The sequence below is a fragment of the Phodopus roborovskii genome, unplaced genomic scaffold (genome assembly GCF_943737965.1).
Source record: "Phodopus roborovskii unplaced genomic scaffold, PHOROB, whole genome shotgun sequence".
Taxonomy (NCBI): Eukaryota; Metazoa; Chordata; class Mammalia; order Rodentia; family Cricetidae; genus Phodopus; species Phodopus roborovskii.
Genome location: NW_026125264.1, coordinates 4,487,661 through 4,506,072, shown reverse-complemented (window position 1 = coordinate 4,506,072; position 18,412 = coordinate 4,487,661). Strand labels below are relative to the sequence as shown.

At 46.7% G+C, this 18,412-nt stretch overlaps 1 protein-coding gene across 1 annotated transcript; it reads left to right on the top strand.

Annotated features, from left to right (window-relative positions):
- The first annotated feature begins 433 nt into the window (after positions 1-433).
- Entpd6 (ectonucleoside triphosphate diphosphohydrolase 6) lies at positions 434-17,722 on the top strand. Its single transcript, XM_051193989.1, has 13 exons — positions 434-761; positions 2,894-2,970; positions 7,140-7,283; positions 8,542-8,617; positions 9,405-9,440; positions 10,296-10,384; positions 11,352-11,431; positions 11,905-11,969; positions 13,253-13,354; positions 13,999-14,136; positions 14,550-14,606; positions 16,378-16,490; positions 16,680-17,722. Exons 1-13 carry the CDS (start codon positions 470-472, stop codon positions 16,776-16,778), a joined length of 1,368 nt encoding a protein of 455 aa, XP_051049946.1. The 5' UTR covers positions 434-469; the 3' UTR covers positions 16,779-17,722.
- The last annotated feature ends 690 nt before the right edge of the window (positions 17,723-18,412 follow it).

Genomic DNA, 18,412 nt, shown 5'->3' with positions numbered 1-18,412 from the left:
AAGCAGCATCCATTAAACATCCAGAAAAAGTTCACTGTTTCACACCTGTTTTGGGTTCACTGTAGTTGTTCGAGTGGCCCTGGCAAAGTAAATCACTGACAGTACAATCTATGAATGAAAATGTGAGTAAAGATGGCAAGACCGGGTGGGGCATGTGGATCTGTTTACCTGGAGTGATGTGTGGACACTGGGCTCTTTGATACAAGCAGCAACACCCCAGTATGGTTTGTTGGGAAATTATCCAGTGTCCAGAACCCTCAGTTCTGGACCAGCCCTTCTAGACTCATCAAGAAAATCAAAAGACACCTCTGAGTCCTGGGGAAGGGATTGCAGACCAGTTTTGAGTTGCATACTTTGTCCCCAGACCTGGGAACTTCTGACACATGCTGTAGGCTACAGCCTAATGTGATTTACCTAATTCTCCTCCCTTCAGCCGGCATCAGCTGCATAGTCCCCAGCAGACCGAGAAATGAGAAAAATACCAAACCATGGGACTATGCGGATGACGAAGGTGGCATACCCCCTCGGGCTGTGTGTGGGCCTGTTCATCTATGTTGCCTATATCAAGTGGCACCGGGCCTCTGCTGCCCAGGCCTTCTTCACCATTGCTGGAGCTGCCTCAGGGGCACGGTGGACCCAGCAGGCCTTCAGCTCCCCAGACTCAGCTACTCGTAGTCACGAGGTCTTCTATGGGATCATGTTTGACGCTGGGAGCACCGGCACCCGCATCCACGTCTTCCAGTTTGCCCGGCCACCTGGAGGTATGTATCTGACCATGAGTCATTAGGGGCTCAGACACAAGGTCTGCTTTCTCCTCTCTCAGGGCAAGGCTGTTAACTTACTTCAGAAGATGGTGGGCTTGAGCCCCTGCCCTAGACTAACCCAGAAGCCTGTTAACATGAAGTTATTAAGGCAAAGTTCATATAGATAGAACATATGCGAGGTCCTGGGTGTGAGCACCAGACCACTTGGGGGCAGGAGGATGCAGTACTAAGAGATACTTACTCAGTGGATGCAAAGCTCATGCACCTAAATCCCCCAGGAGCCCAAGACTGTCCTTACACTTTGAGACTACCAGTGATTACCATTGATGGGCAGCTAAGACCCTCGGGGGCATTTAGTGGCTTGTGCCCTCCCTGTGTCCACAGCAGGCCTTGTGGCTGAGCCTGCGATTTGGGCCATGTCACATTGATGTTGGGAGATCTCAAGGCGGGAAACAATGCTGACTCAGGCTCACGGGAGCCAGAAGCCCAGGCAAATTAGAACAGTAGCAGAACCCTGGGACTGAGGCTTGCAGGAACTGCTACTATGGGCCCTGAGAGCCTAGCATGGCACTGAGAAGGGAAGCTTTGCTTCCCAGGGATGGGGACTTCTCTCTATGACCCCGCTGCATGGCTCTTTACTCAGCTCTCCCACCTGTTTCCCTAAACTGCCCTCTTTGTGCATCTGACCCTCAGTCAACCAGCTTTCTAGCCCTCTGCTTGGCCCAGTTCCATATCCAGGTGTCTAGTAACCAGACACTATCCTGGCGTTAATTGCTCTGTCAGCATGAGACCCTGACACCTCTTTCCAAAGCTACAGTAGTCTGGTTTACTTGCTTCTGATTTAGTTAATATTTATTTTTATGTGTTTGGGCTAGAACTTTGCTTTATAAGAAAAGGGGGGTAAACATTAACGAGGATAATTTAGATTTCTTTTTTTGAAAAAAGTTTGTATCCATTTAAGGTGTTAAATTTTAACAGTTAATCTGAGTGCAGGGTGATGCATGCCTTTAATTGTAGTACTTGAGAGGCAGAGGCAGATGAATCTCTGTGAGTTCAAGGCCAGCCTTGTCTATGTAATGAGTTCTAGGACAGCCAGGGCTACACAGAGAAACCCTGTCTCGATAAACAACAACAATTATAATTTAACAGTTAATTCTTGCTGACTCAACAGCAGAAATGATACTCTAGCCTTTTGTTAGTTCATTCACTTGTGCACTGATACTTTTATATTTATTGCAGTAGTTAAACATTAAATACCAGATCTACTTATGTACCGCCAATATTGGTTTTGAAACCAATTGTAACAGATGTAGTTAGAATGGTTTGCTCAGTGGTGGAATACTGTTCTAGCATGTTTTAGGCCCCAGTAGATTTCTATCACCAAATTTAAAAAAAGAAATATAAGTTTAAGGCAGTAATACTATAATCTAGAGTTTGCCCTTAAAGAGAACAACTTTTGTGAAAAAGTTTTGTTCCCTTTGTTGGTCCTGTTTTTGTCTTTCTCATCTTCATAGTCACATAATCCGATTTTAGACTGTTGTCTTTGGCCACAGGGTGCCTCTGGACACTTTCCTCCTGACATCAAACACTCGACTTCTTAAGAAAAGCAAGCCTTCATGAGCATGAGCCTGTATAAGGATAATATCTCAGAGTTACAAATGACATTTTTATTTTATAGTTTAAGATCATTTATCTTGTTAAATCAGCAAGGATTATCTTAAAATTTAAGTAAGTTTTCCTCGGTAAAGCTGAGGTTCCAGTTGTTCATTTCTTTTTCTTTCTTTCTTTCTTTTTTTTTTTTTGCAGTGCTAGAATCAATTCCAGGGCCTCTAACATGCTAGGCAATCACACTCACCCCCGCCCGTGTGTGTGTGTGTGTGTGTGTGTGTGTGTGTGTGTGTGTGTGTGTGTGTGCACGCATGCTCACGCAATACATACTTAACAAAGGAAAGCAAACTTTTGGTCCTTTACTCAGCTGACCTAGATGGCAGAATTTAAACAAAAATAATCCCTCTTAATTGGCCTCTGTGGTCAGGCCTCTGCTCTTACAATCAGCTAGTCTCTGCTGTATATATTTATATTCCTTGTGTATACTCATAATAACATCTTTTAAAAACGTCTCCCTTTAGAAACTCCCACCTTGACCCATGAGACCTTCAAGGCACTGAAGCCTGGGCTTTCTGCTTATGCTGATGATGTTGAAAAGGTAACCACCATCTTGTGTCTGTATGTCCTTCCATGTCCTCTAATTGACTTCCCAGCCAGCCCCTTCTGAACTGGATCAGTTGGCCATCTTCTGAGAGAAGGCTGACCTCAATACTGGTACTGCCTGGAGAAGATAGAGAGATGGGGAGAAGTGCAGGTCTCACCCACCAGTGTGTTGACATCATGAGTCCCTGACCCTTACACAGTTCTGTAGTAAGATATTCACTTTGTCTGCACCAATGATTAGCAACAGTTATCCCAAAAGTGTAAGAATCAAATTCATAAAGAAAATGATTTGGATCCTTCCACACATTGTAAAAAGTCACCTATCTCTGGAGTTCCTACATTCTATACTGATGCAAACAAATCTGGTAAGACAGGATATAAATCAGGAAAAATTAGTAAAGTGGTTCAAAGCCCTTACAATTCTGTACAAAAGGCAGAATTGTATACCATTCTCATGGTACTTATGGATTTTACAGAACCCCTTAATATAATTACTGACTCTCAGTATGCAGAGAGAGTCGTCTTACACATTGAGACTACAGAATTTATTGCCAACGATACAGAATTAACTTCATTGTTTATACAGTTACAAGATACTATCAGGAATAGGACTCATCATATATATATATATATTACATATCAGATCCCATACGGGTCTGCCAGGTCCTCTAGCACAAGACAATAATAAGATTGATTGGTTATTAATAGGAAATGTGCTAGGAGCCTTTGAGTTTCATAAGAAACACCACATGAACAGCAAAGGTTTAAAGAAGGATTTTTCTATCGCTTGGCAGTTAGCTAAGGAAATAGTAAGGAAATGTCCTACTTGCTCATTCTATAACCAAACTCCTTTACCACCAGGCAGTAACCCTAAAGGTATAAATAGGAATAAAATATGGCAAATGGATGTGTTTCATTTTGCAGAATTTGGAAAATTAAAATACATGCACCACCCTATAGATACATTTTCAGGGTTCCAGTGGGCCACTGCTCTAAGCTCTGAAAAAGCGGATTCTGTTATCACACACCTATTAGAGGTAATGGCCATTATGGGCATACCTGCACAAATAAAAACTGACAATGTTCCAGCATATTTCAACAAATTGAGTATTTTTGAGTATTATAACATAAAGCACATAACGGGTATACCACACAATCCTACAGGACAAGCAATAGTTGAGAGATCCAATTGTACTTTAGTTGCTAAAAATTTTCTTCCTACAGGATCCCATGGAGCAATCACCATCCCATTTCAGCAGGAAGTAATCTTAAGATAATGATGCCCCTTTTCCCTACTCCTGGCATTTAAGGGATAATTTTTATCTTCTTATGGTTGGTTTTAGTTATTTACGGTTGGGTATGGAAGGTGATGCTTAGACTTGGGTATCTCTTATAGACAGGGATAGAGTATGGTTGGGAAAGGTATGGTTTAAATGGGATATAGGTAGATTAGCCTATCTTCTTGTGAATTATTTTAGTAATAGTGAGATACTAGTATTATATAGCTTACATTGTTATAGATTCTTATATGGTAACCTATGTAAATTTAAGTTTATATTCCCTTCCCAGAAAAAATTGTACATTTTGTAATATTGTGTAAAATCCTTCCACTTATGATGTTTTATGCACATTATCCTTACCATAATTTATGTATGTATACTTTTAATTATGTTCAGGCCATTTTGTATTATGATACAATTTAGGGTATTTTCATCATGCTGCCCTTTATAGTTCTACTTCTGGTCTAGACATTTCTACTCTACCTCTGTTTTAGGGATTTACATGTATATATATGCACATAGTTATATTGCTTAGATGTTTGTCCCTGCTTTACTCAGGGAAGTTTCAATCAATCTTATAACAAGGTTCCTAAGTATTACAGATTGTCTTCACCCATGTTTCCTATACCTATGAGATTAGTCAGACATAGATGCTTAATCTTCAAACACTTCATAGCCCTGCAAAACATGACATTTAAATGTTTTAATATTAGTACTCCATTGACATGAGACACTGTTGCTCCTGACAGCACTGTGCACTTTCCCGAAAATATGCTAGACACTGTTGTCGCTCCTTCTGGAGTTCATCCTTGCTTCAGCTAATGGCCTCTTGGTCAAAGAACTGCCCACACCTCGACCACTGATTTGGATGTGCTGTCCTGTGTGCTTACAGGAGACAGATTTAGAAGACTGCTAAACCCTGCCAAGTCAGAGTAAGACAGCCTTTCTACCTCCCTGCTTTTGTTGTGGTCTGTCTGGTACTCTTGGCCTTAGCCAAAACTGGCTGTACCAATGCTACAATGAGACCTTGGGTGACTGTCCAGGTAGCCTGCTGTTTCTGTCCTTACTGCACCATGTAGAAGTTACCCATCTGTACTTCCTGTCTACCCTAGTATTGTTATTTTCCTTCTCAGGTCTTTGATGAGGTTAAAGATTAAACTATCACAACTATTATTCTCTTTTCCTAGTTAGACATATTAGGTACTAGACTTAAGCTTTCCAGCCTAGGACAACTCTATTATAAACCCTGTTTTGCCTTCACCCTAGGACTAGATATGTAGATCTTAAGTTTGTAGTCCTTGATTTTCCTTTTCTTAGAGCACACTTGTTATTCACTGTGTTCTATATAGTTTTGTGTCAAGGCTAAATCTTTTCTTTAGACTAAAAGGGGAATTGTAGTGAGATATTCACTTTGTCCACACCTGTGGCACAGACCATACCCATTGGGGGTGGGGACAGGGGTGGATGTTACCTGGGGGAACTAAGTCTAAGGAAGGAGCTCTCTTGCTTGCAGCACAGGGACAGGAGAACATCCAGAGTCATCCTTGGGACCAGGAACCTGCTGGTGTTTGTCTGTCTATGTTGTAAGTTATTTCTCCCAGAATAAACACCTGTTCGGCCTATTTGTTTCTCCTGATCCTTATTAAACCTAAATACAGTTCAGAAGCTCACACCCACAAACGTACAGAAGTGTTATTAAGGGACTGGAGAGATGGCTCAGTGGTCAAGAGAACTGGCTGCTCTTCCAGAGGACTCAGGTTCACTTTCCAGCACTTAATAGCAGCTTACTACCCCCTGTAACTCCAGTCCCAGGGAATCCAGTGCCACCTTCTGACCTCTGTAGGCACTGCATACATGTGCACAGACTGCAGACAGGCAAAACACTCATATAACAGTAAAATAGGGGGGGGGGGGGTTGTATTTTGCATTTGGACTTTAAAATATTTGTATTAGTAATGTAAGTTTTGCATAGTACTTTGTGATGCAGGAAGCTAGGGATGGAGCTCGGGGCTTCCCAAGGCTAGACCTCTGATACTGACTCCCCATAGTGATTTTGTAATTTTAATTTTTCATTGCAATTCCTCTGCTTGAAAGCATAAAATTTACTAAAACCAAATATTAATGTTAAAAACTGTTGTGCTTGGGCTAGCAGAGAAATGTAAGCCACAAACCAAATAAATGTAAAGTAAATTTTATTGAAGTGAAATAGGATTTCTGTAAGTGTGTAGCATTTAGACTTCTGATGTCTTAATGTTTTAGTGCACTAGCAGATGTGAACCAAGGACTCCTAAGTTTCTTCCCTGTGACTTCCCTGTCATTCGTTTGTATGTTTGTTTGTTTTAAATGCTGGGTATGACACCCAGGGCCTTTCCTCATTTGTTAGGCAAGTGCCCACCACTGAGCCACATCTTCAGCCTATTTCAGCATCCCCCAGACCCTGCCCTAGTCCACTGCCCTGACCCTGAGTGTTCTCACAAATGGCCAGTGCTACTCGATGCAATGCTCCTGCTGATTTTGATAGGTAGAGCAAAGGGCCAGGAGGTGGGATGATGGGCAAAAAGCACTAGCTTCAGCTGCCTGGTGACCTGAGTTTGAGTCCCAGAACCGCCCCCCCCCACCATAAACACACACACACACACACACACACACACACACACAAAGCTCAGTGTGGTGAGTCAGCTAGCCTATAGTAAGTCTGCAGCAGCAGAAGCAAGAGAGACCCTGCCCACACGAGAAAGAAGGTAAGAACTGATTCATGGAAGTTATCTTCCTATATGTGAAATGCTGGTGCATGTACATGCCTCCCCCCAATTTACATTTTAAAGGGTAGTTGTAACTGGGTAGTGTATATAATAGCCCTGCTTTGTTTTCACTATATCCACAGAGTGCTCAGGGGATCCAGGAGCTTCTGAATGTTGCTAAGCAACACATTCCGTATGACTTCTGGAAGGCCACTCCTCTGGTCCTCAAGGCCACAGCTGGTTTGCGCCTGCTGCCAGGAGAAAAGGCTCAGAAGTTGCTGCAAAAGGTAAACTAAGCCATTCCCCCCACTGGAGGGTGGGTAAGGGTCACTAAAAATGCTAACCCTGCTGGGGGTGATGGTACACTCCAGCACCCGAGTGGCCAAGCAAGACAATTTCAAACCAGAGGCCAGTCTGAGTTACAGAGTGAGAGACACTGTCTCAAAACAAAATAGCCACTAACCTCGCAAGTCAAGCAGACAGGACATAGAAGTGTCCTCAAGAAAAAAACTTTGAAATGTTCACAGTGTCACAGTTAGGATCCGCCTATGTGACATTTAAGAAAACAACTTTGTTTTAAGATTGTGCTGTGGTCCTGAAGGGCACCCTCAGGTGAGTGAGCTGAGCTGGCATCTTAGTCCAAGCTCTGATGTGACTGTCCAAGAGACCCTCAGCCTCTTCCCCAGCCTCAGGGCTTCTTGGAGGACATGGTGTCCCCAGACAACCACTTTGCACTCTATACTGGGGCTACATCCTTGACCCCAGAACGCATTTCTAACTTTCTTTCCATCGACCAAGTTTGGAAAGATATAGTCTCTCTCAACTTCTAGACTGTTCTTACACTGTTTACCTGCAAGATGGTGGCATAATACACCCTCTAAGGACACGAGGGAGTTAGGGTGACTAGGGGCACTGAAGTTTCTGTGTCCTGAGACTTCTTAGAAAATGGAGAAAGAAACATACCCAATTGTTCACACCTTCACCTCCCTCTGTCAGGCTCTGATGGCCCATGTCCCTGTCTCATTTATACACAGGCCATATGTGTGATCCCCAGGTCCCCTGACTCATAGGCCTTCTTGCCCTTCGTCTCTGAACTCAAAGCCAGAGAATGTTTGGGGACCCTACAGGCTCAGTGCACAACAACTCTGTCTAGGCCATCTTTGCTCTCAGAACTCGCCTATCCCCAGCAGTTCAAGATGAGACACCTGGAGTAGCATGTCTCTTAGCTATCCTAGGGATATCAGCCAAGGACACTCCTACAGAAGATTGCAGAAGCTTGAAACAGTTTCATCTTTGCCTCTCAGAATACCATAGAACCCTCAGTGTTCTGTCAGAGCCAGATGAACACACAGTTCCCTTGCTAGCTCTGATCTTGCTTCTGAAGAATGAGCACATCCCCCCCTGCCCTGGCTGGGGTGGAGAGTGAGATACCCCCTGTGTAGACCAAACTGACCTCAAATTCCAGATCTCCAGCCTCCGCTTCCCAAGTTCTGTACAAGTGTATAGCTTTATGCCAGCCTAAGAAATGTTTCTGTTTGCATTTAGGTGAAGGAGGTATTCAAGGCATCACCTTTCCTTGTAGGGGACGACTGTGTCTCCATCATGAATGGCACAGATGAAGGTAGAGTGGACAAATGAGTATCTCATCAGTGCATGTCCCAGTCAGACAAGTGACTTGGTGCTGCTGCTGCTGCCACTGCATGGACTCCAGGCCTAAGGGCACTGTAGCTGGCTGGCCTGTCATGGTCCTGTTCAGTTTATTAGAGACAGGTTCTTGACCAGCTCCAAGCCTGGTAATGATGAAGCCTCTGAAAACACCATGCTTTGGGTTTTAAGGACATTTAGAGAATGCCACTTGGTGCCATGCTGGGAATATTGTGGTTTTGTAGCTCGTTCTGTAACAGACAGTTGAGGTTCCTTCTAGGCCAGTGATTTTAAGTATGACCTTAAGCTTGTCTGGAGGGCAGAGGGAACACTGGATTCTCTGCCTGCCTCCTTCAAAAATGGAAGCTGGTGACAAAGTCCTGGAGGAGACTAGCATTTGGTAATGTGTTCTAGGTTTTCAGTGTGTAGCCGAAGCAGCTGGGTTCTAGAGTGAATACTGCTCCCCTCTCAAGGCTGAAAATGCAAGCAGTGCCCACAATGTCCCTGAAATCTGGAAATAGATAGCAGTTTTGTGTTAAGCTGTTAAGATCACTTGCTACTCTTACAAAAGACCCAAATTCAGTTCCCAGCATCCATATGGTGGCTTACAACCATCCATAACTCTAGTTCCAGGGGCTCCAACCACTCTTTTCTGGCCTCCATGGGTCTAGGCACACACAAAGTCCACAGACACACATGCAAGCAGCATACCCATACACTAATTTTTTTTTTAAAAGAATCGAAATGTCTGCCATTCTTTACAGGTGTTTCAGCATGGATCACTGTCAACTTCCTGACAGGTGCGTGTCTACTGGATGGGAAAGGCTAATGGCTCACCATCCCTAGGAAAGGAGTGCCTGCCGGGCTTCCTGAAGCACCTGCTGAGGCCCTGTTACCATAACAGCCAGATTCAGTGTTCCTGGCTTGGAGGCAGATGGGGGTAGAGGCGCATCCAGACAGGTCAGGCAATGTGAGCCCATATGTGCTGCGTGTGTTCATAGCTTCTCACTGCCTTACCTTTCTCAGCACAGTCCCCACCCAGCATGTACTGGTACAGGGACTTTGACCTGTAGTTTGTTTCTGAGAAAAGCATCCAATTAAACCTAGTCAGGATATGATGTGAGTGCCGGTCACTCCTGCCAGAGGCATCTGCCTTGGAAACGGGTTGTGAAGAGACACAGGTGTGGCCCTGTACTGGTGCAGGACAGTGTGTCTGTGTAGAAAGAAGAAAGTGTTTTCCTGGAAGGTCTCACCACTTTGAGGACAGAAAGACACTGGTGGGCAGGTTGGGGATCCCTAGCTCTGATGCTTTGGGATACTAGTCTGAGATGGGGCTAGTCAAAGAGGGTGCTCTGTGTCAAAACAGCAAAGAAGTCTGTGTTCCCTGGGAGGCATCTTCCCCGGGGAGGTGAGCATTTCCCTTGATGGTCTGTTCACATCAAAGCCACAGCTGGCAGAGCCACAGCTGGCAGAGCCACAGCTCTTGGAAACTCTTAAGTTAAAATGTTTCAAGTAGTTGCAGCAGCTTCCCTGATCCTTCCCCCCCCCCCCCCACCATACACACACAAGGGCAGCTTCTGATCTTCTTTGATCTTCCTGGTGTGCTGGTATCCTTCCTAACCCGCAGCACTGTGTCTTTATTCACTGTCATCTAGGCAGTCTGAAAACCCCAGGAAGCAGCAGTGTGGGCATGCTGGATTTGGGCGGAGGATCCACTCAGATCACCTTCCTCCCCCGTGTCGAGGTAACCAGCCCTGCCTGCCTCACCAGGTGTGTGCATCACAGTCAGGGAGCTGCAGCCATCCAGAGGAGGCCCCTCAGAGAAGGCCCCTTGGCCACTGGAAGATGCTCCACCCATCTCAGTTCTCTCACAGATAGCTTCTCAGATTCAAACTGTACAGATTAAAAGCCAAAATAGAAACCTGCTCTTCAGTGAGGAGAAATCAAATGATGGCAAGAACACCTTGGGCTAGAGACTTAGACACCTTCATCCCCCATGAAGTTCCAGGAGCAAGAGTGGACAGTATGGATCATAGATTGGGGGTGGTGGAACCAGCCTTCTTCAAGATAAATGTTCTAAAGAGATAAAAAAAAAAAAAAAAAAAACACTTGGGTCTAGTGGCATCTGCTATTTTAAATACCTTTCTTGTCACCCACACTGTTTATTAACAATCACAGGAAATACCTATGTTATAGAGTGTGTGAATAAATGCACCTGTACACACTTAGTAACTGAAGCTATGGTCCTAGTCAGGTTATTAGAGAAAGATTCTTATCTGGTCTGATTGGACTACGTGTGTCAGAAGGTGCAAGATGCAGCTGGTTCAGTGCTGTCCATCTGTAATCCCAGCACTATGGAAGCTGAGATTGGAGGGCTAGGAGTTCAAAGGTAGCAGGACATGGTCTCAAAATAACAATAATCAATCAATCAATAATAGTAATAAATGCTGAGGATGTTGCTCACTGGCTGAGTACCTAGAAGCCCTGGTTTGGCCCCTAATATGGAAAGAAAAACAAAAAAAGCATCTCCTAGAGGGAAAAGCATCACTCTGGATGGTTTGATTTTTTTTACCTCCTGCTCTTCATTGTTTCATAGCCAAAGACTTAATGGAAAGCTCATTAGATGTCCCCATTCATCCAGATGGTTCAGAAAGGAGGGCACGGTCTTCTGGAAAGACCGGGGGCAACAGTAGCTTCATCTTCCTCCCCAGGGTACCCTGCAGGCCTCCCCGCCCGGGCACCTGACCGCACTGCAGATGTTTAACAGGACGTACAAGCTGTATTCATACAGGTGGGTTTGCCCACTCCTGGGCTACCTCCCACTGATGCCTTATGATGGGGCCCTTTCCCCATGTAGAGGCCAGATCCCAGAGTCCCTTGTGCCAAGAGACTGCCTGGGCCCTTCTTGTCCTGCCTCCCCTGCTTCTCCCCCTGCATGCTTCGTTTTTAAATTTCCTGTATAATCACATTCTTCTATTGTGTGTGTTCTGTCCTACTTTGGGGGAGGCTTAGAGAAGACTTAGGTGAGGAGCTGGCTGCCTGCTGGCCACATGGCACTTGCAGAACCCCATAAAAAGAGACGGGCTCTGCCCCCGCTGCCATGTGCACAGCTGCTGTAAGAGCTCATGATAGGCTCTCAGTTAATTACTTAATGTTTCAGCCTTGGTGTAAGGCTCAGAAAAGAAGCAGGGACACCTTTCCTACTCCCATTGAGCCCAGGCAGATGCATGAGTGGCCCAGCCTCACCAGGATTTGTCTCCACAGCTACCTGGGGCTGGGACTGATGTCGGCACGACTGGCCATTCTGGGTGGTGTGGAGGGGAAGCCTGGTGAGTAGAACACTTGCTCTAGGCTCTGTCCCCACTTCCGGTACCTCTCCTCCCCCTCTGCTGCACAGCAGCATATCAGCCACTGCCCACCGAGTCAGCCTGGGTGGGATGGGTCCAGATCCTATCACAGATAAGATAGAATATGGGGTGACATGTTTACCTTCATCCAGTCTTCTAAATTATCATTCTTAAAAGACATTCTAGGGGGTTGCTAGTGAGATGGCTCTGCAGTTAAGAGCACTGGCTGCCCTTCTGAAGGACCCATGTTTGATTTCCAGCACCCACATAGCAGCTCACAACTATTTGTAACTCCAGACCCAAGGGATCTGACACCCTCTACCAGCCTGCACAGATACTGCATATGTGTGTTACAACAACAGCATGCAGGCAAAACACCCATGTACATAAAATAAAAATAAAGGGATTTTTTTAATTAAAAAAGGAGAGAGATAGTAGAGAAATAAATTTTGAACTGTGTCACCTACACTTAGAATTACCTCATATGTCAGGTCTCTGTCACTGATAGTGAGACAGATGACTAAGAAAGAAGAGTAGAGTTTGTCTTATGGTTTTGGAGGCTTAAGTTTGTGATCACTTAATATGTTGCCTTTGAGCCTGTGGCGAAGCAGGACATCATGGTGGCAGAGGACGCTGTCCACCTGCTGGCAGCAGGAGGCAAAGGAGGAAAATGGTCAGGCTTCAGTATTCCTTCAAGAAAATGCCCTGGTAGCCTAACTTCCTCCCCTAGGCTTCACCTACCAAAGGTTTCGCTCCATCTTAATAGTGCTAAAGGCTGGACATGAGCCTCGTCATGTAGCTTCTGGGCCTAGTTCATGATGGGAAGCACAGATTCACTCTGTAGCATGGGAACACCTGGTGGCACCTGTCCTTGCCTTCCTACCAACTTGTCAGTTACTGCCAGCCTTGGCCATCTGTAAAATTGGTTTGTGACAGTCTGCTCCAAATAGGATCATTATGATAACTGATAAAACAGCACTTGGCCCAATGTCGGGAACCCCAGATGCCCAGGGGACATGCGCTGCTGCATTTTGCCAGGGCCACAGCCATGTTTCTGGACAAATAGGATTGGCTGCCACCCCTGTGACAGAACAGGGGTTCTCTCCAGCTGACCTGGACTGTCCTGGGAGGCAGGCCCCATTGCCCCCCAACATCCTGTTACAGCCTGTAGCATTCTCTGTTGGGCCCCACCCAGTCCTCTAAGCTCTGTCTGATGGACTCATCACTGTTTCCTTCTTACTTTCGTGGTCATCTCTCTATTTCAGCTGAGGATGACAAGGAATTGGTCAGCCCCTGTCTGTCTCCCCGGTTCAGAGGAGAGTGGGAGCATGCTGAGGTCACCTATAAAATTTCAGGACAGAAGGCAGGTAGGTGGCATTGCTGTTGAGGATCATGAGAGTCAAAGGTAGTCATCTTCCCTGTTCTTTTTCCAGATAGCTCTAAAAAGTAGGCACCAACACAGACAAGACTGCACCTTCCCCTAGAGCAGGCAGCAAAGAACTATGGCAGGACTACGAAGGCTTTTGTCAAGAGCTGGGCCTCCTCTGCCTACCTCCCTCTTCAGGGTCTGCACAAAGTCTCCTTGTCTGTCACCAAGCACTTCTATCCAAATAGCCCAGTTTCCCAACAAACCTCCAGTGAGAAAGGAACTGGCTGCCTTGGGGCCTGAGACAGATGACCACATTTAGGCTTCTGGCCCAGAAACTCTGCTCTGGCCAGTTCTGTACAGAGAGAAATGAACACTGCTTCCTGCCAACAGCCCAGGACACACAGCCTCCACCACCCTATCACTGGCTCTCACCCTGGTCTTGTTATTCTGGGTCCTCTGAATTTCTTCTAGGAGAAAAACTGGGCTATTGTTCCCAGGCTGGACAAAGACATGCGGCATGTCCGCCTTTGGTGTGTGGTCAGCCTGGTTGAACTGTCAGTTGTTCACATGGGTGGGAGCTGTGTGACCTGTGTGCCTTGGGCTTGCTAACTTTGGCTGTGTGCTTTCTCTTGCCATTTGCAGTGGGCCTCTATGAACTGTGTGCCAGCAGGGTGTCAGAGATCCTCAGAAATAAAGTACACAAGACAGAAGAGGTCCAGCATGTGGACTTCTATGCTTTTTCCTACTACTATGACCTTGCAGCGGGCTTTGGCCTTATAGGTAAGGGCCAGGGTGGTCTGGGTGGCGGGGGGGGGGGGCAATGCTAGCCAGTGGTAGCTTTGTTGGTCTGAGTGAAGTGAGTGGGTTTAGGGGGCAATGTGATAGAGAGGCAGGAAGTTATAAGTCCCTTTTCGTAGGTAAGCTAGTTCCCACTTAGTAAAAGAGCAATTATCTGCTGTGGATACAGATCCTGCTAGAAAGTAGGGCTTGCTCTACACTCACTCTCTGTGGTTTACTACCTGGCCTGGCCCTGTAGCCTCAGCTCAGGAGCCTCTTGGGATGGGCAGCCACATGCTATTTTTCTGAGAAAGAGGCTAGATGTGCAATGAGGGTTCGCTTTGGCCTAGGGATCCAGGGCAGGGTAAGCAGTCAGTCACTGAAGTGAGGCTGACAGTGACTATCTCATCCAACAGATGCAGAGAAAGGAGGCAGCCTTGTGGTTGGAGACTTTGAGACAGCAGCCAAGTATGGTGAGTAGTATTGCACTTGTCAGGGTGACAGGTCGTAGGGGTATGGGAGCAGAAACCCTGGGTGCTTGTGATGGGCACAAGGCCCAGCACTGCTGGGTTAGTACCTAATTCTGTCTGTTAGCTGGTGCTGAGAGATGTCTAAGGGCAGAGTTCAAAGTGTACTAGGATCACATAGGACTTGAACCCCAGATACAACCTCCCGGTGGAAAGTATCCCCAAATGTGAAAGGCCAAAGTTCCGGTGCCACCACAGGGCTCTGAGGTGCCAGTTCCCTCATCTCAAATCTCTGACACTTTTCCTTGCTACCAAAGTAACCCCAAGAGAATCTTCTCTGGGATGGTCACAGCCACTTCATGATGATCAAATGACCCTGAGGAAGTTGTGTTCCAGGGCAATAGAGCCTGCTATGGGAGCATCCTGAGTGTCTCACCGAGTTGCCTTTCCTCTCCTCCTGTGTCCTTTCTGCAGCCATTCTGGGTCACAGCACTCTGGCACCCAAGACTGAATGTCATGTCCACATTCAGCTCTTCTGGTTGCTGTTCCCAGTTTGCAGTTCAGAGCAATTAAGCTTAGTATATTTCTTTCTCCATAGGGAGTTTCCTTCTTCTCCCTCTCCTACCCTCCCATTAGGAAAAAAAAAAAAAAAAAAAAAAAAAAAAAAAAAAAAAAGGCATTTTTGTGCTCTCTGTTACTTCTTGGCTTTTCCCTGAACATTGGTATCTAGATGGATTTGCCCCTCTATCACCCTCTAAATGGTGTAAAATGGTTTGAATGTGTGCTGTAAAAATGGTTTGAATGTTTGCTGTACAAGCATGAGGACCTGAATTCAAATCCCCAGAATCCACGTAAAATAAAGGTGTGGTTGCCTGTGCCTGCCAAGTCCAGGCTGTGGGGAAAGGACAGAAGGATCATTGAGGCTTGTTGGTCACCAGCCAAGCTCTAGGTTCAAATGAGGGACCTTGTCTCAAGGATACCATATGTTTTCCTCTGTTCTCTGTGCCCACACAAGGATGCGCATGCACGCGTGCACACACACACACACACACACACACACACACACACACAAGAATAGATTTGGAATCAGCCTTAGTGTCAATATCATGCTTTAGAAAGGATGGATTCTAGAATATGTTGACATCTAGGAAGTGTCAAGGGTCTCAGACAGAGATGTAGCTGCGGGAAAGGGCGTTTCCCCTGTTGCCCCACATTAAGACATTCAAGTGTCTCTTGGTCCTGGCATCCAGGTCTAGTGGAGGTTGAGACTGGCCTCCTGGCCTGACATTAGGTTGACCACACTGCAATTTGACAGTGAATCTGAATTGAAGAGGAAGATGGGTAACACAACAGGTGGGGTCAGGGTTGCTTCCTCCCCACCCCCAGATTGTTTAGAACAATGGTTCTCAACCTGTGGGTCTTAACCCCTTTTACAAACTTCCATCTCCAAAAAATATTTAATTACAATCCATAACAAGAGCAAAATTAGCTGGGCAGTGGTGGCACGTGCCTTTAATCCTAGCACTTGGGAGGCAAAGGCAGGTGGGTCTCTGTGAGTTCAAGGCCAGCCTGTTCGACAGAGCAAGTTCCTGGACAGTCCCCAAAGCTACACAGAGAAACCCTGTCTGGAAACAACAATAACAAAGTAGCAAAATTACAGTTATGAAGTAGCAATAAAAATAGTGTTATGGTTGGGAGTCAGCACATCATGAGGAACGTATTAAAGGGTTAAGAACCACTGGTCTAGAACATGACTAGCAATTGGCATCTCTTCCAGTGTGCCGCACCCTGGAGACTCAGCCACCCAGCAGCCCCTTTGCCTGCATGGACCTCACCTACATCAGCCGGCTGCTCCACGAGTTTGGTTTTCCCAGGGACAAGGTGCTAAAGGTAAACATTGCATCTTGGGTTCCACATTCTGTTGACCCCACTGTTTGGATTTTTGTCTCCCACTCCTATCCTTGCTTTTAAGAAACAGCCCAAAACTGTGTGTACCCTCCTCAGCCACCGCCTTCCCCCACAGATGCTACCCAACTCGGGCCTATGATGTTCTGTTCTCCTTTTCTTTGTCTTTTCAAGCTGGCTCGGAAAATTGACAACGTTGAAACCAGCTGGGCTCTGGGGGCTATTTTCCATTACATCGACTCCCTGAAGAGACAGAAGACTCCTGCCTTGTAGCAGCCAATCCCTAGTCCCAAGCCTAGCCAGAATTCCACGGCTCCCAACTCTGTCCTGGAAGTGACACCATCTTTGAGGAGCCTGCACCTGGCTGAGGCCCTCCTCTGTGCCAGAAGTGTCATCTGCTGCCGACTTGCCTGGGACATGGCCCATGTACCAGCCCCACTATACCACACTAGCTGGGGCAGGACCAGGGTAGGAATGCTTCCTGGCCTGAGGCCATCTCCCTGTCTTGCCTCCAAGTGGGCAGGGAGCCAGGCGGGGCCCAGGGCACAGACTGAGATGCTGCCCTGTTCTTATCCTGTCCATCTGCAGAATTGTGGCTGCTTTTATGTGTTTCTGTGTGGGTCTTATTTTGTCTCCCAGCCCCTGTTCCCTCGTGAGCTAGGCCTCTGTCTGCCTTCCCTGAGTTGTGGGAGATGGAGTAGGCTGGCCCAGTGCAGTTTCCAGGGGAGCGTGTCTTCAGTGCATACATCTCTTCCTCAGGATAGTCGTGGCGCTACCTGGAGGTCTGCTGTTCCATCTTTGGATGGTACTGCGTTAACTGATGTGAGGACACTGAGTAGGAAGAAGGTGGGACAATGCCTCTTTCCAAACCCAGTGTTCCAGCTTTGCAGAGCATATGGCTATGAGCAGGGCTATAAGGATAGTCAAGGCTGTGTGCTCAAGCACTACCTTGTGAACTGTGAGTGCTTTATGTTAAAACTGAGCCCCCTTTCTGGACACAACAATGTCCCAGTGAATGTATTACTGCTATGAGCCACTTGCACCAGTGGGGCAGATCAGAAAACTCAGCCCTGAACCATACGGCCCTCTACCCCACCCTCCTCACTGGGCTGCAGCTGGCTCTCTGTGGTCCCCTCAGTGAATGTACAGTCTATAGAATAAGCTGAGCCATGTTGTTCTACTCCGAATAAAGGTTTACAAGGGTTTCTCTCCTTTGCCTGCATTTAAAACCTGCCCAACTGGGACAGCAGTAGCAGTAACCAGCAGCAGCAGTGGGCCACCCAGAGACCTGGACGGTTTCAGGGTCCAGGGGAGCCCTGTCCCAGCTCTCTGTTGAGCTCCTCTCTCTCCTGAGACATGACTGACAGTTTGGTTAGGGACAGTTCTGGGTACGTCACCAGTAGGTCCCTCTGCTCAACAATGATCAAGTTTGATTTTGGCATAGTCCCAAAGGGGTCACATGCCAGGGTCCACTTATATATACCCCAAATGCTCACAGCCCCCAAGCCTATGGTGGTTTACAAGATCTGGCCCTGAGAAACACCTCGAAACCCACTCACCGCCCCCACCACCTTAAACCAAGAATGCCACTTGGACCGGCCAGTGCGGAGGAACAGAGTTCTGTAGGCAAAGGGAAGGCTCCAAGGAGCCAGCTCTTAACTTCTGATACCTTGTCCATACTACTCAAGTAGTCACATGACCCTGAAGAAGCTGGGTCCCTGCACAGTGGAACCTGCACTGCAGGCCTGTAGCTGGCATCTTGGGTGGCTTCTCATTACAGAAGAAGTAGCTTCACAGGTGACAGGGGTAGGAGGGAAGCCTGGGTAAGACCTGACATCCCTGGGGCGGGGGGGGGGGGTGGGGGGGCGGGGGGGGGGGAAAGGGTGGTCAGTGGGACTTCAGTTCCA

Bases quoted from the DNA above. Each gene is read 5' to 3' on its own strand.
- Entpd6 (XM_051193989.1), top strand. From the start codon at position 470: ATGAGAAAAATACCAAACCATGGGACTATGCGGATGACGAAGGTGGCA. The intron at 2,971-7,139 runs GTAACCACCATC...CTATATCCACAG, and splicing joins ATGCTGATGATGTTGAAAAG to AGTGCTCAGGGGATCCAGGA. The intron at 10,385-11,351 runs GTAACCAGCCCT...CTTCCTCCCCAG, and splicing joins CCTTCCTCCCCCGTGTCGAG to GGTACCCTGCAGGCCTCCCC.